This window comes from Maniola hyperantus, chromosome 9 (assembly GCF_902806685.2).
Source record: "Maniola hyperantus chromosome 9, iAphHyp1.2, whole genome shotgun sequence".
NCBI classification, from domain to species: Eukaryota; Metazoa; Arthropoda; class Insecta; order Lepidoptera; family Nymphalidae; genus Maniola; species Maniola hyperantus.
The window spans coordinates 3,343,955-3,365,423 of NC_048544.1; the positions used below are offsets into that span (position 1 = coordinate 3,343,955).

Consider the following 21,469-nt stretch of genomic DNA (forward strand, 5'->3'; position numbering starts at 1 on the left):
TACTTTACACTTTTACAGCCCATCAGTTTAATAGATTTTGATTAAATTTGGAATAACGATACCTTGCATCCCGGCGAAGGACATCGGTCACTTTTAATCCCGGAAAATCAAATAGTTCCCACGGGATTTTTAAAAACCTAAATCCACGTGCACAAAGTTGCAAATATAATATTATGTCATCTATTTGGTACAGAGATAAGTTGCTTCCATCCTGGAAATGGACAATAGGCTACTTTTTGTTTGTCCCGGAAAATGAGAGAGTAGGTAGGTACCCATGGGATTTTTGAAAATCTATATCCAATTGAGGACATCATCTATTTGGTGCAGAGATATCTTGCACCCTAGAGACGGAGATAGACAAAATCAGAGAGATCCCACGGGATTTTAGAAAATCCTATATCCACACGGACGAAGTAGCGGGCATCATCCAGTTAATAAAATCAAGATATTTGGAATCTGGCAACTTAATCCGTTGCGTCACTGTTTAAGTGACTTTGCTAATAAGTAAAGCGAAACTCTTAATTGCTTACTTAATATACCTAACTCAATTTACGTTACGAAAATTTTGTGCGGAATTCTGTGTACTTGATTTTTGAAATTTAACCCTTAAGGAATTAAAGGGAATATTAAAGTTTGCAAAACGAATATACTTTTTGGCTTTCAATCTTTGCATAAAATATACTTACTTTAGTTAACAAAGAATAAAACGTAGTACTTCAGATTCCCTTTAAATTCAATCCCCAAGGACTTAAAGGACGTCAAGTTAATGACGCCTATTTACTTATTAATATTGCGTTCCCCACTTCTGTTTTTGAAGCGAAGCTTCGTGGATGTTTGGGGCGTAGACCTTAATGGTAAAAAAAATGGAATAGATGAACAAACCGGCGTTGATTAATTGAACGCCCATATACTATGTATGGGAAGGTACTGGCCCCTAAGATACGGGATCTCCTAGTTTAGGGGCCAAGATTCCATGTAAATTATATGTAACCAAATTATTGTTGACCAATAAAGCATCCTCATGATCAACCCATGGTCGGTTCACTGCAGAGCACGGGACTTCCTCTCAGAGTGAGAAGTGTTTGGCCATAGTCCACCACGCTGGCCATGAGCGGATTGGTAGACATCACACATCTTTGAGTGCCCGGAATCTAACCCCTGACCTCCGATTAGAAGGCGGACATCCTAACTAGGCTATCACAGCTATAAATATTCATTTTTATTCATATTGAAATATAGGCAAGTGAGTCAGAGTAGGTACAGCTTCCCTTCAGTCAGGTGTCCCAATGATATTTTTCGGTATTTTAGGGTTCCGTACCCCCAGAGTAGTTTTTTTAAATTAATTAAAATATCACTTGCTTTAACGGTGAAGGTAAACATCGTGAGGAAACCTGCATGCCTGAGAGTTCTCCATAATGTTCTCAAAGGTGTGTGAAGTCTGCTAATCCGCACTTGGCCAGCGTGGTAGACTATGGCCAAAACCCTTCTCACTCTGAGAGGAGACCCGTGCTCTGTAGTGAGCCGGTAATGGGTTGATAATGATGATGATGATGACCGCCAGAGAAAAAAGGAACCCTTATATGATTACTTCGTTGTCTGTCTGTCGTGTCTGTCCATACCCGTCAAGAAAATCAAAATCTATATATGAAATTTGGCAGGGGCAATTAAAATTCCGCAATTCCGAGTAATTTAGTCAATTATGACGTCACGACCACATGAAGCTATTTATTGCTATATCCAGCAATACCTGAAATTGTCAGCAACGTTACATATCATGGCAATCCCCGGCGAGTTTAAAAGTTTAAGGGTGTCTGGCAGGGGGTTGCCACAACACTAAGTGTCTGGCAATGCATGACGTGATTTAGTCCGATGAAAATATAAAGAATTAGACTTTATACTGTGACGTAAGTTTTTTACCTTTATTACCTGCTATCTTCCAAAGCCCCCATGATCCAAACAAACATCCAAACAAACGTTCCTCCCAGTGTTGGGTACACTACGCAGATAAACTTTCAGCTTTTATATAACAACGAAGGTCTGGCACGCGCTGGCTCTCTGTCTATATACTTAGTAGGTCCTAAAATAAATTAGAACTGTGACCAAAATTTTAAATTTTAATTTAACTATAACAGCTGTCTCAAACAATATTACGTCAGCCCCACATATATAAAAGTGTTATCGGTCCCATGAAACAGCGTTCATGCACTTACTTAATGAAATATCGGCTCTTATCAGCCGTTATCAATCGCTCGATACAGGTACCAAGGCTTTATAGTTTTTCCTACTTTTGTTAGAGGAAAAACGCTACAAGAAAAAATGGAAGTAAGTATATGCCTACCTCTGTGCAGATAGAACCGCTTTTTACCCGACTTCAGGAGGATAGAGCTTAGCAGTTTCGTGTTTGTGTGTGTGTGTGTGTGTGTGTGAGCGTGCTGTTGTATTTGTATGAGTGTATGAGAGTGTGATACACTCATACAAACACACCAGCAACTCGGTTTATCCATTCCCTCATAGTTGCCAAACACTTATATTTTGAGTTTTGACCACTGAGGTTTCGTTCGCTTCGTCTTGTACCTGTAGGTACACCTACCTAATTGCCTACCTAAAGAGGAATGGGCACATGGGCATGGGTATGGACTTAGAAGGACATGGGCTTCAGAAAACCTAGGGTCCAGACGATCCTAGGGTCTAAAGCTTAAATGTACTTAATTTACTGACCAGCAAGTTGTTAACCACACTCATCACTACCCATACCTATTATAAAATGTGAAAGTATGTTTGTCTGTCCTTAAATCACGTTACAACAGAGCAACGGATTGACGTGATTCTTTTGCATGGATACAGTTAAAAACCTGGAGAGTGTCATAGGTGACTTTTTATCCTGGAAATGCAGAGTCCCCATGGGATTTCAAAAACCTGTATCTGCGCGGACGAAGTTGCGAGCATCAGCTAGTAAATGTTAAATAAAGAAACTGGAATATTAACGAATTATTAAATTTTATAATACTATACATCGGCTCTAATCCTAAAAAGCCTAATTTCTTATTTAATGGACCAATAAATTTCAACCTCATGAGATCCCATCCATTATTCGAATACAAAGTTTGACCAAAATTCTAAAACTTTTCTAATTTATAACAAGTGTTACGCACATTAACGTTATCCTACTTAAAACTGTTTAATGTTTAGCCATTTTGATATAATTCAACAACTTTTCATCAATATGATAGGATAAACTGACTGACAAGCTTAAATTAGCTTGATCCAGAAACTTGCGATTTTGTAGGTTTGCCCTATGACGTAGAATCCACTAAGAAATAATTTTCAGAAATTCTTCCCAAGTGAAGCCGGGGAATGTTAGCTGGTTTAACTAAGCATATCTACCCATTATTGTGAATGTGTTTGTTGGTTTATTGGTCTGTTCTTCAATCACGTCGCAACGGAGCAACAGATCGACGTGATTAGGTATAGCATGGGCATAGGAACCTAGGATTACCCTAGGATAGATATGGGCATAGGATTTAAACCTGGAGATTGACATAGAAGAATTTTTATCCCGGAAAATCAAAAGGGTCCCACGGAATTTTGAAAAATCGAAATCAACGCTGATTAAGCCCATCTACCATCTATCAGCTAGTTCAAATTACTAATCTAAACCAATTTTAAGAATACACTCTAGTTTTATATGCATAATGGATTTAAATTAACTTTTTACGAGACATTTCACTGCGATTGATAGCCTCATCTGATGACAGAAGGGCTAGCTCATTTTTTGCGCAACGGATCAGCCTGGCGGTCCAGTGCGGAAATGCAGCCAATATTCTTGGCACCATTCCTCGCGGGCATGATTTGTATTGTATAGTAATTAGATAAGGCTTGATTTAAGTTTTATTGTTTTCAATTAAAAAAAACTTTTACATTAACAAAATAAAGGCTACCTCTACAATTAGGTTAATTACATCGCATCTATAATTTGGGCCGACCACGTCCATATGAGTAGCGTCACTAAATAATAAATAAAGCCTCCAATAGTTAATTGATTTGTCCCAAATACCACTATCGTACAAGTTTGAACCCCGCTGAGTTACACGAGGCATCAGCTGTTCAAATCTCAAAATTAATACTCAATAGGTAGTTTACTAAATTATCAACAGAACAAAATGCGTGAGAACTGTACAATTGTCCCATACGTCACAGATTTTTGTACGTTCCTTACGAGATGAATGAAATGAAATGAATTTATTTATTTCAGGTATTTATTCTGAGATTTATTTCATGTAGCGGCATGTGCCACTTTTGATAATATGTTTAAACTCTAAATATTAAAAAAAAATTAAGAAAATAATTATTATCGCAGCAAATATAAATCATGAATTACCCCAACTCCAATGATGATTACTCAAAAACTTGGTAATTTAAAGCACTTTATTTACCAACGTTTCATTTATACTTTTCCAGTTGATTACGCATAAAAGCACAAAAGGGAACCATCACTTACAGAAATTCTTCAAAAAGTTTTAACTCAAATAAGCATTCCTCTCGCCTCGTTAAAAAAAGGGTATTATGGGTCTGGCATAATCACAATAGTGATGTAATGATCCCTAAAATTCTAAACTCTGAATTCAAACTTACAATATTTTTTTACGATAATATGATCAAAATCTCTTATAACCCCAATTTCACGCGGGTGGCAATTTTAGGTACTTATTGTAATACGTAAAAAATTGTTAGGAAAAAAACCATAACATCGAGTCATTTTACGCAATAGGTAGCCTAACTAGGAACCTAAATCGATATATATCGACTACCCATAAAACATCCATAGCCATAATAATTAATAGGTAACAGGGGAGTTTGTCGAAGGGTCTACGAGAGATATAATTTATGGAAAGTTACTTTCGTAAGCTATTTCGTGTATATGTAGCTTTAAGTGCTAATAATATGGCGACTCAACCCATGGAGCTGCCATCGCGAGCGTATGAAACTAAAATCAAATATAATACTTCCAAAATATTGCCATATTTGGAAGTATTATATTTTATTTTAGTTCCGTAGTTTTAGTACTATGCTTGCCGGCTCACGTGGCGTATAAATAAAGTATGGTTGCGTAGCAATACATAGCTAGTTTGCCAGCTACGATATTAAGATCGTAATCGTCAACATCATCATTTTAGCGTTTAAACTATCGTGAGTGATTTCCATTATACATGTAGGAGAAACCGGTTTTACTCACGGATTTAGTCGACGCTAGCCCGACTAGTTTCGAACCCATCCGGGGTCCTTTTCACAGAAACTCAGTTCGCGAACGAACTCGATCCTGTGAATAAGGACCCCGGATGGGTTCGAAACTAGTCGGGCTAGCGTCGACTAAATACGTGAGCAAAGCCGGTTTCTCTTACATGTACAACATCATCATTATTATCAACCCATAGCCGGCTCACTGCTGACCACGGATCTCCTCTCAGAATTCAAGGGGCTTAGCTATAATCCACCACGCTGTCCAAGATCATCGTCATCATCTCTGATTTACTGATACTCTCTCGGTAGTGGATAAAATATGCAATTGCAACAAAAATACCATAAATTCAGCCAATCATGATGATTGATTCTATAGTAACCATGTGATAATCACAACTTTAGTGTTAAGGATCAGTAGGGCGATTGTCTAAAACCTGCATCAATCATTATTACAATCTCAATTGTTCTGATTGGCTGAATTTGTGCGATTCTTGTTGCAACAATGCATTGTGGCCAATAGTGAGCGAGCATTAACCAATCAGAGATGATTGCGATCGTGACATTGTAGCTGTCAAACAACCGCGGTAGGGCCACAGGGCTCAGAACATAAAACACACATCAATAATATCCATACTAATACAATCAATGCGAAAGTATGTCTGTCTGCTAGCCTTTCACGGCCCATCCGTTCAACCGATTTTGATAAAATTTGGTACAGAGATAGCTTGCATCCCGGGAAAGGACATAGGCTATACGCGATTATACACGAGTGTTTTTATCCCGATCGCGGAAAATCAAAGAGTTCCCACGGGATTCTTGAAAACCTAAATCCACGTGGACCCTAAGACAAACCAACCGGCGAAAGATCGACGCTCTGAAAATGTGGTGCTGGAGATGCCCCTTAAGAACAAAATGGACCGCACATTCGTGCAACGTCTCCATTCTCAAAGAACTGAAAATAAATCAAAGGCCTTTGAAATTTGAATTGATTTGGCCCAGCAAGATCATCTGTTGCGGTAGAGCCGGTTTCATTCTATAGAACTATCGCGTTAGTCTTAGATATTGGAGCAACAAAACTCATTATACAAAGTGAAGTTATATAACCATTCAATTACTCACTATGAACTTTAATCAATAAATCGATAAACCATAAAAACAGTGCTATAGTTAATTGAGCACTTGAGAGTTCTACGAAATGTCTACGAAACATCTACGAAAGGTAATTTATAAAGCCTTGGCAGCTTTTAAAGCAAGTTCTACGTTAAAATTTGAAATATTCCGTATGCAGGGTATTTACGAATGCTCTACAGAGTTCTACGGGAAGTAATTTATGGAAAACTGGCCTTTGTTCTCGACTTTACCATTGAAATTACAAATGTTTATTATTCGTGGAATTTGCAGAGAATTTACGAAGGTTTGACAAAGGTAAATTATGAAATCTTGTTTTGAATCAGACCCCTACATTAAAATTTCGAAGTTTTGTTTGCAGTGCCTCTACGAAAGTGCTACGGAGCTCTACGAAGAGTCATTTAAAAGAGAAACTCGCTCAGTGTCTACGGAGTAATTTGTTCTCAACCGCCACGTGGAAAACAATTACGGGGATGGGCATAATAAAAACTATCACACCCCAGGCTAGCTCTCTTTCATCTTAGACTGCATCATCATTTAGGTGAGATCGTAGTCGTAAGGGCAAACTTGTATCTGGATTAGATTTTTTTATTTTTTTTATTTTTATACACAGTATAATTTTTTAAACTTGCATTTTACAAATTGTATTTTTTTAATGCATCATATTAATTAATTTTTGTACACTTATTAGGAGTTATTACATATGTCCTGATCTACTGTTATTATATTTACACATTTTATAGCTACAACCCGTTTTGTGTGCTGTTTCAATTTAAAAAACTTTTAAAAAACTTAAAGTTTTTAAACATGGAGAAAATTATCTCTTTCTACTTTCAAGCATCTTGTTATGAATCTACAAACTTTCACTAACTATTGAATTATTATACCCGAAGCAAGGCCAAGTCGCCAGTTAAAATTTCAATAACAAGTCTCCTAACAAAGCTGTCGAAAAGTTGAAGAAAAATTGAGCTGAAACCGACAGGCGAAATTTCAACCATTCAATTCATTTGAAAATTCCGCGCGTCGGTGGGTGAATTTGAAAGCTAAGCAAATTAGTCGAACTCCAAGAAGAATGCAAATATTGTTTTTAAGTTAGAGATTATTAATAGTTTATTAATAGTTTATTTGTTTCCATCTTCAATTAATAAAGATAGGTATTGTTCTTGCATTTCACGAAGGCCACTGACTCATGCTTGTGTTTAAGTCGTATCGATACGTAAGGTACAGTTAGAGATTGACCGGGATATATCATTTCGTGATTTGCTTTTGCAGAAATAATAGCTATCTCATATCTGCATTCCTAATTTCAGCACAATCCGTCCAGTAGTTTGAGCTGTGCGTTGATAGATCAGTCAGTTAGTCAGTCAGTCAACTTTTCCTTTTGTATATTTAGATTTTCATTAAAAAAATAGATTTAGAAATTAAAACCATCAGTTGATGAGTAGCGGTATTAACTTTGTTACACTTTGTTTATGAGTTAAAAGGAGTGTCGGAAATGAGTTATGAAAGAGTAATAATATTCATACATTATGTAATTACTAAGCGCGCCTGTCGGCCAGTTGGTAACAGTGGTCGCACGCAAGCCTATAGTCCTCAGACTAAGTATTAAGGAGACTTGGCATTAAAATAATAATACCTTGTTAGAGCAAGCTAGGTGTATAAAAAAGCTCTGAAGAGTGATAGAGACATAAACACATTGTCTTTGTCATAGTTTAGCTTTTTTTGTTGGGCACGTTGTAGTTTGTGCCCAACAAACCTCTGTGATAGTAATTTATTGCGAATATTAAAAGTTTTTATTTAGTTTTCTGATTTAAATTTAGTATTGAAGGTGTGTAGAAGTCATTCATGGTGCATTGCTGTGTAAAAGTTGTAGCGAACGCAAATTATGAAACATAAGCTTTCATACGTGAGTATTATTTCTTTTGTTGTTTTGTCCCTTTCGGGTATACGCGTCTGACAAGTCTCTTGATTCTTAGTCTTAGCTATATAGTCCGTTCATCGTGACTTGACGCGTGAGTAATATGTTGGCACCATTGCAAATCACACAATAATAAACTCTAAGTTCTAAGGAATAAAGAAACAAAGCAATGGTGCCAACATATGACTCATGCGTCAAGTTACAATGAATGGACAATATCTATTTCCACAACACCTGTGGAAATAGATAGGCTTGACGTGACACTAGGAGATGTAACAAACTCACTGGTACAGTGGTAAGCGCTGTGGTGTTATGAGCAGGGGGTTCGGGTTCGATTTCTAGGACAATTTGGGAATTTGTAATTTCTAACTTGTCTCTGTTCTGGTCTGGTGAAGGCTTTAGCCACTAGATATCACCCTTCTTGCAAAGCCCTTCTGGCAAAGCTATGTAAAGGCAAGATCCGAAAACCGGGAATTCGTGGTTGCATTATCATGCAACCACGAACAAGTGTTATTTCTTGTACGATGGTATGGAACCCTTCATGTGCGAGTCCGACTCACACTTGTCCAGTTTTTGTTGTACCAAAAACATTTACAGAAAAGAGAGTAAAAGTGGACAGGGAAGCACTTATCTCTATGAGAGATCTCTACCAGTGACCCTTGGCAGTGCGAGAGGTTGTAAAGAGAATAGAATAGGTACAAAAAGAAAAGAGCATAATAAATACTATATAATATTATATAATATGTATATACATAAATTAAAACAACTTACATAAACTATAATAATAATTAAAAATATTTTTTTTTACTGATCGGACTGTTGTTTTGACTATGGGAGTAGATGTGGTGAAACTCAGGTTTCATCCATTGTCACTAATCTTATAAGAAATCTCTTACGGATCAGTTTCAGATATCTCTGGACGGTCGCAACTCGCAAGACATTGTGACTTGTGAGACAAATTTGCTTTAGCTCAACTGAAAGCAGTTTTGGGATCACCTAGCGGAAAGTTCAAGTACAACTCAGTGTTTGAGTCCAATGAACTCGGTCTCGTAGGTTTACTTTACTCAGGAGCCTAGAAGAGGAGGATTCCTTCGCGAGCTTCTGACTTTGCGTTTTACAAAAACACTCCAGGCGTAGGACCGCCATGACTGCGTGGAATCGGATAGTCAGATTTTGTCTTAATTCCAGTCAACTAGTTGAAACTAGTTGTAAGTAAAGGCATTCATTGATTTCAGTTAGAACAAATTTTTACTGAAACAAGAAATTATAAATAATTTTTTTTAAAAACTAGATTTTCTAAATGAAAATATTACAATATAACTTAAAGCTAGCCTTATCTAATTACTATACCAATCACAGATAACGGAATATACCAATCATGCCCGCGTCAAATGGTGCCAAGAATAATGGCTGACTGGCACCAAAATAGTACTAAGCTGTGATAGCCTACTGGTTAGGACGTCCGCCTTCTAATCGGAGGTCGGGGGTTCGATCCCGGGCACGCACCTCTAACTTTTCGGAGTTATGTGCGTTTTAATTAATTAAATATCACTTGCTTTAAGGGTGAAGGGAAACATCGTGAGGAAACCTACATGCCTAGGAGTTCTCCATAATGTTCTCAAAGGTGTGTGAAGTCTACCAATCGGCACATGGCCAGCGTGGTAGACTATGGCCAACCCATTCTCACTCTGAGAGGAGACCCATCCCATCGCCGGCTCACTACAGAGCACGCTCTATAGTGAGCCGGCGATGGGTTGATCAGGATGATGATGATGAACCAAAATAGTATTATGAGAACAAGGTACTTACATTAGGTACGAAAGACCTTGTCAATTCAATACAATATTTATAACTCATGTGACTATTATTTAGTCACACCACGACACAAACTGACATGAACTTTTACGAACTACCTATATGTTAGGTAAGGACCCTTGGTCCGGACATTCATATTATATTCAAATATATTCCCTTGACGAAAACTCGAGTTAAAAGACCTTTTGTCCAGTGTAGTTAAGGCTAAACCGAGCAGGCATGTCGAGTTAATTGATCATCATTTTATATCATGTACCTACAATCTAGATCATCTAGGTCATCATAGGTTTATATGATGCCCGTGACTTTTTCCACGTGGATTTAGATTAGATGGGAACCCTTTGTTTTCCTGGGATAAAAAGTAGCCTATGTCCATCTTCAGTATGCAAGCTGTCTGTGTACGAAATACCCACGACTTCATCCAAGTGAATTTAGGTTTTTTTTTTTCAAAAATTCCATGCTAAGTTTTAATTTTCCCAGGGTTGCAAGCAATATTAGTACCTAACAAACGTCAAAATCGGTTAAATGGATGAGCCGTGAAAAGCTAGAAAACACTTTCGCATTTATATTTACAATAATTATACCTACATCAATAAATATTGTAAATATAAATTTATTTAATCAATAAATTCTATTAAATAAACTTAAATTTAAATATATAAATCAAAAAGGTGATTGACTAACTGACTGACTGATATATCAACGCGCAGTTCAAACTACTGAACTGATAGGGCTCAAATTTGGCATGCAGATAGCTATTAGGTATGACGTAAGCATCCGCTAAGAAAGGATTTTTGAAAATTCAACCGCTAAAGGGGTAAAATAGGGGTTCGTAATTTGTGTAGTCCACGTGGACGAAGTCGTGGGCATAAGCTAGTCTAAATTAAATCTGTAAAAATTAAATAAAAACTTAAATAAATAAAATCTAAAACCTCATCGAGCCCAGCGCAATAAGGCATATCCAAGGTGCTGGCAGCATTGGCCCTTTGAATGGCCAAAGTAATTCTTTGTCCTGGTCCATGGTAACTGCCAGCTCTTGGCTCCCCGGTCAACTCGATAATCCTTTTTTAAGTTTCCTCAAAAAGAGCTCGATACCCCGGTCCCCACGGCCGCAAGGTTTTCACTTCAAAAGGCACTTGAATTATGAAACTCCAATTCAAGATTTTCATATTTCATATAAACCGTGTGAAAGACCATAGCAGGCGGGTTGCCAGCTCTATATTATCGTTGTAAAGAGGCCGCCAGCTTTTCAACAATATGCGAATAATTGAAAGCCACTGGCCTAACAACGATGTAAAGTAGGCGACCAGATGGTATGAATTGGGTGGTTTAGGCTTTGTTGTATATTTAGTATGGCAACCTAATACCCGATAATGTTATGTACTTATTATTCAAAGTAAATGTTTAGATTAGCCCTGATAAACCACTGTAAATGTTTTCAAATTCTTACTATGCGGCTTAAGATATTTTAAAACGTTGAATTGTTTTTACGCAGAGATTCTTTCTATTACTCAAAAAATCTAAAAATCTACTAAAATATTATGCTAAACTCACTATTATATATATAATAAAATAAATAGATTTTATTCAAAAATATATTGAAAAGTTTGCAGCAATTCCATGAGCTTTATTATTTTTTCTTACATACTTTGTTGAGTTAGGTATAAGTACCTATTTATATTGCTGAAAATAAACTGTACCTTAAAAAACAGACTTTAAATTAATAAAAACAAGATTTACAGCGCCTTCAATAAGTGTAATAAAACAAACAACACACGATGTACTGTTACAAATAGTTAAGTTTAAAAAAACATACCTTTTTCTCCTTTAAGCCGCCAAAAGTACACCAGACACAAACACTAAAAAAAATCTGGGAAAAAACACAACACTTACACAGGAAAATTACATGCACAAAACACTTTTAGTACACAAAAACTTCTTGTAAGTATACAAATTCGTATTGTTACATAGGATTCCGTAGCACGCCGTAGACCGAGCGCTACAACGAACGATAGGCAACTGCTTACTGCAGGCTTCGCAGGATACGCCGGGAAGTTCATCATGATCAACCCATCACCGGCTCACTACTGAACACGGGTCTTCTCTTAGAATGAGAAGGGTCTGCCTTTAGTCCACCACGCTGGCCATGTGCGGAATAGCAGACTTCACACTCCTTTGAGAACATTATAGAGAACTCTCAGGTACGTTTCCTCACGATGTTTTCCTTCACCATTCAAGCAAGTGATATTTAATTTCTTCCAACGCACACAACTTCCAAAAGTTAGAGGATCGTGCCCGGGATCGAACCCCAACCTCCCGAAAAGAAGTCTCAACCACTAGGCCTATCACCGCTACCTCGAGAAATAAATAAATTGATTTGTATTGGTATGTGATTTAATTCAATTAATTAAAAAAAAAAAAAAAAAACACAAAAATATGCTTACAATTTGAAAACTCCTTGGTTCATGTACCATTTCAATTAGTCATTATGTGTATGTCTATGTGCCTTCCAATCTAATGTTTATTTTATTTTATTTTGTTTTATTGTAATTTTTTATGTTCTATGGGTTTTCATGCCTGACAATAAAAACTATTATTATTATTATATAAATAGAATAATAAAATAGAGAAATGTAAAAATACGATGACGGGACAGGTCACGACCCACAACAATGAGAATCTAGCAGAGAGAATGCAGAATGCATTAACACGAAATTATTTTAAAGCCCGAAATTGAATAGTTTTGTCCCGAAAATGTACACTTATAATCCTTCTGTTGAGATAAACTCTATCATTCACTATTGTTTTAGGGACCTGTACTATCCACACGACAAAGCCAGGGGCCATACGAGAATAAGACGATATTATTTCTGTGAATAAGACTGTTTTATTAACCTTAGCAATTTAACTGTTCAAATTAAAGACAAACTAAGACTGTACCCATTTAACAAGTATTTTCTTAGGTGAAAATACAGTAGTAGTAGAGTCTAATAAAATACTTATTGGAGTAATTCATTACTTTGAAACCACCGTCTCAATTTGGATTAAATTAAATTAGGACCAATTTGAGAGTTTATAACTAATAGGGTCTTGGAGTGTAGTCATAAAATGACGTGTTTTTTTTGTATAGCGGTAGTTTATGGGGCTAGAACTCATGATTTTTTTATTCATTTTTAAAATAACGTCACGCTGTACGGAAAGCGATTAATGACGTAACATGGCGTAAACGACAAATATTTTTCAACTTTAACATAAAAAATATATTCCGGCAGAAATTACCCTATTTTTATGTTAAAAAATTGAAAAAAAAATGTCGTTTACGGATTGTGACGTCATTATTATATTAGGTACTAGCTAGGTAGGTAGGTACATAGAGAATAGAGATCGTTGATATCACAAGTTAGCTTTTTTTTATTCCATTAGAACTTAGCCCTTGACTGCGATCTGTCCTGGATGGAAGTGGGCTAACTTGGCAGGGGACAGAGGTATGGCAGTTTCATTAAGCCCATACCCCAGATTGGTTTCTACGCTCAGCGGCACGGCTTGGCCGGTAGGGTCGTAACTAGCCACGGACGAAGCCTCCCACTAGAACTGGTTCTTACATAAATTCCAACATTCTTTATTTACATTTTAAACATACTTACTTATTGAAATGTTAACGGCTACGACATCTGTGCAGACGAAATTCCGAAATTTAGAACGATATACAAGCGAATTCCGCGCTCTTTGTCGGCTATATTATTTGCTCAAATTACTGTAGGGATACGCATGTATTTTGTTTCCTATATCAATGAATACATTATATGTAGATAGTGAAGGATCCAAATCCAAAAAGTTTTTATTACAAATTCCCTTTTGTTTCAGTCCCTCGACCCGTCATATCGAAAGCCCTTATTTCGCAACTTTCCTGACCTTTTATGATTACGTTTAGGTACTTACATTAATATATCGTTTCCATATCGTAATACTCAAGTCTAAAATATAAAAATATCAGCGATCCTCGATCGAATCCAAAACTTTTTGCTTTCAACTTGCTATATAGAAAACCAGCAAAAATTTCAGTTTTCAAATTTCTTCCACACAAATACCTACCGCGTGAATTGAATAAAACTTTCAAAGTATTAATAAAAATTGAATTTGGTAGAACACCTTTTATACCCCATTAGGTAACTCGATTCAAAGTACGAACAGATAATCTAGTAAGGGGAAGAATTGGACCCGCACCAAACTAAATTACTTGTCAGGGTAACTTTGTAACGAACATTGCGCTAAGATAGAGTCGCTCTTTATGTTTTTTCACCTTTACTTCGGAAGGATCACTAATTTAAAAACGTAAGCGATTTCACTAACAGAATATATCTTTTTGCATCTTGGTCTTCCCGGCATTGACTGATATTAGGTACCTATTAACATTGATAATATTGTAACTTTTATAATTTGAAAAGAGCAACTACCTTGTTTCTTGCCGGCTCTTCTCAGGAAAGGCTGCTTTAGACGTGCTTATAAGGTAGTTGTCCTACATGTTTTTTATAATTTAAGTTAGAGCCGTGGAAAACTTCCGCCTCTTACTCAGGAGGTCGGAGGATCGATCCTGGGCACACACCTCTTAACTTTTCGGAGCTATGTGCATTTCAAGCAATCAGTACCTACCCTTATTATCAGTACCCTTAGTGTGTTTGTTTGTTGCTTTGTTGGTTTGTTGGTTTGTCCTTCAATCACGCCGCAACGGTGCAAGGGATTGACGTGATTTTTTGCATGGGTATAGATAAAGACCTGGAGAGCACTTTTTATTCCGGAAAATAAAAGAGTTCCCACGGGGCTTTTAAAAAACCTAATTCCACGCAGACGAAGTTGCGGGCATCAGCTAGTTATCTACATAATTATCACTTGCTTTGACGGTGAAGAGAAACATCGTGAGAAACATTCTGAGAAAACCTGCATACCGGAGAGTTCTAAAAGGTGTATGCCATACTAATATTATAAATGCGAAAGTGTGTCTGTCTGTCTGCTACCTTTTGACGGCACATCCCTTCAACCGATTTTGACGAAATTTGGTACAGAGGTAGCTTGCATCCCGGGGAAGGAGATACTTTTTATCCCGGAAAATCAAATAGTTCCCACGGGATTTTTAAAATATTACATCCACGCGGACGAAGTAGCGGCCATCATCTAGTAACAATATAATATTATCCTTGAGCCAAACAACTTTAGGGTTGAAGGTGCAATATTTTGCTGGGTGTTTATTATTATTAGCTTGGATCCTAATTCAGCGGGATTTGTGAAAGTTTGTATCTTGATCGCATTTTCAGAAGTTGGAACAACCTCGCTTAGCCGGACTAAAGCCTATGTAAACTTACCAACGTTCTTAGTTCGCCTGCGATTTTGTTTGTAGCGTTTGTTTGGTAGCTAAAGTTTACCTACTCCACAAAACTAAGAGATCTTTTATACAAACAAAACTACTTATTTCGATTATAACTTTTTCGTGTATTAGGTACCACTTAAGGACCTACTCTAGTGAGGAGTTCGTCACAGTCAAATACCTATAGGTTAACACGCTCTTGAATATTTTTCATAATTTTTTTTAGTTCCTAACAGACACTTTTAAAACGTTCTTAAGTAAATGCTTATGAATCGTCAGGTAGTTTTAATTTACCACTGGTTCGGAATGCCGTTCCTACCGAGAAGAACCAGCAAGAAACTCAGCGGTTGCTCTTTTTAATTTTTCAATTTACAATGTTATTATACCATAGGTACTATACAAGCCATTGCAGCCCCGTGCATTGCTGGAGCGAGTCAAATCCAAGCTTTTTTAACCGACTTCAAAAAAAGGAGGAGGTTCTCAATTCGTCGGAATCTTTTTTTTTATCATTTACAGAACAAAATGTTTCGGGAAATTTTCTCTGACAAAATCACGGGTATCAGCTTAATTTATTCAATTCAAACGCTCCAACAAAAGGACACTACGAAAAAGGGTCAAGTAATCGAATACAATAGTGCTTGAGTCGACGGCCAACTTGAAGATTGAAATCGTCTTTCAGATGCTCAGATCGAAAACTTTTATTGGCACTCCAAATGTAAAGGAAGGCGTCCACTATACCACTGTTCACGACAGTAAGGGAACCTTGGATGAATATCTCTATGAAGGGAACTTACAACAGTACGTCGAGGCATCGACGTTACTGGCAGGCGTTAAATGTAAGTACCTACATTTGACGCAGGTAGCTCTATAGGTAGCCCTAGTTGTCTATGATTTCATCGTCCATTCTGGATCAAACCGAGAGTTCCCTCACTCTATCCGCGGAAAGAGTTAGTATAAAGCGCTCTCTCTGTTACGTAATTCCATACAAATGATAGAGCCAAAAATCTCAGTATAGGACGCTAACCATTTTGAGTCAAACATCATATTTTACAAACGGATCTAGAAATCGAGAAATGATGTTCCCACACCCACAGTACTTTTTGAAGACCTATTCAACGATACCCCACACTATGGGGTAGACGAGAAAAAAAATCATCCCCGCTTTACATGTAAGGGAGCTACCCTAAAAAAAACACAATTTTATTTCACTACTTTGTCGGCGTGATTAATATTTATACCCATGCCAAATTACTGATTTCTAGCACTAATAATCTCTGAGATTAACCGAGGACGAACGGACGGACAGGCGGACGGACATGGCTACACTATAAGGGTTCCTTGTTTACTACGGAACCCTAAAAAAGCGATCCTAATGATAGGAACATCCTATCCGCAAAAAGTCATTACAGTAAGTACCTACGCGGCAGAAAGTCTTAATATACTTACATCGCCCCTTAGAATGACATTTCGGTTTTGTAGAGCGTTGTTTCTGTCACTCATACCTATATGACGTTTTGTCGATCTCAACGACAGAGATAATGCTCTACAAATCCGCTATCTTCTTCTAAAGGTCGATGTAGATTATTTTCTACCGCGTACTGTAGTTTGCTTAGTAAAAGAAATAGGTAATGGTATTCTGACATGGACAGTTTAGGAAATATTTTGTTATAAATTAAAGAAAATATAATTAAAGTTTAATAACCATATTTATTGTATCTATAAATTATGTAACAAAATATAATAAATTAACAACTGTTTTACTTAACCAATAAATAAGTAAACCTAAAATAAATTATCTAGTATCCTTAAAACTAAGCCATTTTACGATACCTACTTAATATCAACGTCTATTATATCATTTACTAAAACATTTAACAAACATTGGCGACCAACTAGAACCAACATCGAAGAACTTTCATTGGCTAACTTCCAAGCTCCACCAACCATAAAATGTTCTGTTAATTTGTTTAATCTCCACAAATATCTCCTATAGGACGAATTAAAATTCCCACATTTAGTATCATGATAGTAGAACAGTCCATCTCTTCACTGTCTGGGATCAACGTTTTATCGATACAATCATTTGGCAAACTTTCTAACAAATCTTGATCCTTGAAACTTCTTTTGGGCATCTTTAGTAAAGACTTGATTGGGCCCAAGGTTTTTTCACTAGACCATTCATTTGAAATACTATAATACACACTTGTACTTGTATCTTCATTTTCGGTATCGTCAAAAGATAATCTTCTTGCATTCATACTTTTTCTTGGCAGACGGGGCCTCTTAGGCGTATACAGCGGTGTTAAAACTTTAGTCAAAGTGTCACTGGTAGAATCTTTGGGCAAACATTCGAGGCTTCTGTATTCTTCATGATTTGCTGAATCTTGGGGCAAACATTTGTCATCCATGTTTGGTTCAATGGTTGCAGAATCTTTGGACAAACTTTCGTCATTGTTCTGGCCATCTTCGTCAAAAAGTAGTCTTTTTACATTCAACCTTGTCTTTTGAACACGATGCCTTTTTAGCGTTTTTGTGGCTGAAGAGAAACTCACTTCTGAGTTCTCCATTTTGGATTTTTCACCAATTTCGTTGTAATCCTCTTCATCAAAGGTTAATTTCTTCGCTTCTATATTTAGGTTTCGACTAAGATGTCTAGCTGTCCCGGGCAACTTTTCGATGGAAGAAAACATAGTTGACGTGGAAAATTGTGGCGATTCAATTGTCGGTGTTTTTATGGGCGTTGATGCGTACATACGGGTACCTATAAACAATGAAACTAATATTAGACATACTAATCTATTCCGTTTTTTCCGATGCGGGAGTCAAAGTACCTTGGGACCCCAACGTCTTTTGCGATAAGTGTAACTTAAGTAGGTAGGCTAGTTTAAGGCCTGGCATTAATATTAATACACTAGCAATCAATCAAGACACAAGCATCTTATAATATTTTATAGCTTGCGTGAACTTAACTAGAATAGTGCCGTGACATAAATAACTGCATAAATACCTAGTCCATTTTTATAACTTGCAAAATGTATGTATAATACGTAAACTTTAACTCCTCACGCGCCATTTTAACTTTTTGTGTCAAATAACAAATTTCATGTCAAGAGTACGATTTCAGTCAAATCGAAGTCAGGAATCGAACCCAGGACCTCCCACTAATAAAACCAAAGCGTTTACCACTCCGCCAGGGAGGTCGTCAAAAGGTACAATAGTACTTTAACAAAATATGTACTTACATTTGAACAATTTTCCGTGCTTTGTTACGGAATTTTCAGGCTGGTTTTCATGAGTGAATTTCGCGATCTTGGCTTTCGGTGCACAACTACCTGGTAACAAAAACAGTAGGTTACTAAGAATACCTATGTATGACAAAGAATGTTCACCAAGCTCCTTTCTTGGCATTTCACCGTAGATCTCAAAAACCGGCCAAGTGCGAGTCAGACTCGCGCACCGAGGGTTCCGTACTCAGGTATTTTTTTTCGACATTTTTCAAGATAAATCAAAAACTATTATGCATAAAAATAAATAAAAATCTGTTTAAAAATGTACAGGTAATGCCCTTTCATAATATGATAATAATTACCCCATTTGGTATAGCTATCTTACTTTGAAAATCGAAAATATATTTTAACTATTTCACGGTTAGAAGGGTTTTACTAAAATTATAAAGAGGTAAAGTTTGTAAGCTTGTTTGTAGGAAGGAATCTCTGGAACTACTGAACCGATTTTGAAAATTCTTTGACCAGTAGAAAGCTACATTATTCCTGAGTGACATAAGACTATATTTAACTTTCCAAAATATTTAGGAATCCTTATTAAAATTGTAATAAGCTACCCGTGCGAAGCCAGGGCGGGTCGCTAGTCTAAATATTATATAAAATGAAAAGGTGACTGACTGATCTATCAACGCACAGCTCAAACTACAGGACTGATCCGGATGAAATCTGGCATGCAGATAGCTATTATGATGTAGACATCCGCTAAGAAAGGATTTTTGAAAATTCAAAGGGGGTAAAGTAGGGGTTTGAAATTTGTGTAGTCCACGCGGACGAAGTCGCGAGCATAAGCTAGTGTGAATAAAGTCAGTAAAGTCACATAGTTACACGAAAATATATGAGGCTATATTTTATTTTTAAAAAAATTAGAGATCCTTATTAAAATTGTAATAAGCTACCCGTGCGAAGCCGAGGCGGGTCGCTAGTATATAACATAGTAGGTAACCTTACCTCTTTCAATCCTGCGTTTTTTAGAAGTGGTCTTGTACTCTTCAATCCGATCCCCTAACATATCACAGATACTTGATAGATTAAAATCCATATCGAATCCTTTAAAGCTAAACTTAATAAGAACAATAGAGTGCGAATTACAGCTCAATACTGATAATAAAACAATAATACTTTTATATTTATAACAATTTCTAATGGAAGGGGTAAGATAATTTACTAATTGGATCTCATTAGAATTAGATTTATTAATTTGTTATTTACGTACAATTTTATTTTCACATGCTTAATTGTTGCGATTTATTAATTACTTATTAATACTGCTTGATTATAGCCTTGTGGTTAGGACGTCCGCCTTCTAATCGGAGGTCGGGGGTTCGATCCCGGGCAAGCACATCTAACTTTTCGGAGTTCTGTGCGTTTTAATTAATTAAATATTACGTCTTGCTTTAACGGTGAAGGAAAACATCACGAGGAAACCGGCATGCCTGAGTTCTCCATAATGTTCTCAAAGGTGTGTGAAGTCTACCAATCCGCACATGGCCAGCGTGGTAGACTATGGCTAAAACCCTTCTCACTCTGAGAGGAGACCTTTGCTTTGTAGTGAGCCGGCGATGGGATGATCATGATCATGATGAAGAGAATTAGATTTATTAATTTGTTATTTACGTTAAAAAAATTCACATGCTTAATTGTTGCTATTTATTAATTACTTTCGGTAATAACTTGGTAATTAGGAAATTACTACCTGGGTTAGGGGTAGTTAATTTATTATGTTCAAAACAGTGATGAGGCCCTACCAAAATTAATGTAAACAAAATGTAATGACTATTGTTTTGAGCTGAGAGGAAAAAGGTGGCCATTTCTCTAAACTAAAATAGCAGGTCTAAATACAGGGTGTAACCAAAACGCTGGCAAAAACGGAGACAGGTGATACTACTGATGATTACTGATATAATACCACAAAAAAAAACGCGAAAAAAACTATTAAAAATCCTATCTTAATTTTGTAAAAGTTTACGATAAATTGCAAATAAAATCTGACTGACGCTAGAGGTCAACGAACGTTGGGGAAGTAAGTCACTCGGAGTCAATGTCGCGTAGTAGGCGGGGCATTGACCTTAGTTTTGCACGCTATACGTTGCGGTTTTGAAAAATTCTAAATCACTAAAAGAACAAAACGAGGCAAATGGTTATTGGTATTGGATTGTGTTTAGGTAGTATAACAATAACGCTAAGTTTTTGCAAGCATTCTGGTTACATCCTGTATATAGCTAGATCACTGACCTCTAGTAATATAAGTATACTGGACTTGCTATTGCCGACTTGTTTTTAAACGAACTTGATTTTTGCCATTTTAGCGCTGATAGCAGCAGTGAGCGTCATGTGAGCGTACTCAGCTGCTCGATCATTATTACAATAGCAATCGTTGCGATTGGCTGAATTTATGGGATTCTTGTTGCAACAATACATTGTAAGTAATTGCCAATAGTAAGCGAGCATCAACCAATCAGAGATAAATGCGATCGTGACATTGTAGCTGTCATTCTACCGCAATCGAGCCGAAGAACTGTTAGTGATGAGACATCTGTCAACGTAGTGTCAAAACGTAAACCTTTTGAGATAGGCTCAATTTTAATTCCCGGTACACTCAGTGAGGCGCTTCGATCAGCAAAAAAAATAACTGTCATTTTGCATGGCACACCTTATCTAGCGTACTTGTTTATGTCCATATCTGTGTCTAAATAAACGGAATAATATAGGACTAGATTTATGATGAGA

The 21,469-nt window shown here is 36.8% G+C and overlaps 2 protein-coding genes and 1 long non-coding RNA gene across 3 annotated transcripts in view; all 3 read right to left on the reverse strand.

The window, feature by feature from the left end:
• Positions 1-12,103, reverse strand: part of Syt7 (Synaptotagmin 7) — a 429,808-nt gene extending 417,705 nt beyond the window's left edge. Inside the window, exon 1 of the mRNA XM_069501018.1 lies at positions 11,916-12,103. The gene's annotated coding sequence lies outside the window, so the exon portion shown is untranslated. The remainder of the gene's footprint in view (positions 1-11,915) is intronic.
• LOC138402802 (uncharacterized) overlaps positions 1-15,950 on the reverse strand; it is a 498,790-nt gene extending 482,840 nt beyond the window's left edge. Inside the window, exon 1 of the long non-coding RNA XR_011237140.1 lies at positions 15,914-15,950. This is a non-coding gene — a long non-coding RNA (uncharacterized lncRNA). The remainder of the gene's footprint in view (positions 1-15,913) is intronic.
• A 1,340-nt stretch (positions 15,951-17,290) lies between these two features.
• LOC138402757 (uncharacterized) lies at positions 17,291-18,820 on the reverse strand. Its single transcript, XM_069500651.1, has 2 exons — positions 18,701-18,820; positions 17,291-18,219 (listed from the first exon to the last, which is right to left on the reverse strand). The coding sequence occupies exon 2, from the start codon at positions 18,209-18,211 to the stop codon at positions 17,426-17,428; it is 786 nt and encodes a 261-aa protein (XP_069356752.1). The 5' UTR covers positions 18,212-18,219; positions 18,701-18,820; the 3' UTR covers positions 17,291-17,425.
• Between the last annotated feature and the right edge of the window lie 2,649 nt (positions 18,821-21,469).

Excerpts from the sequence above, each read along its gene's own strand:
- LOC138402757 (XM_069500651.1), bottom strand. The coding sequence starts at position 18,211 with ATGTACGCATCAACGCCCATAAAAACACCGACAATTGAATCGCCACAA.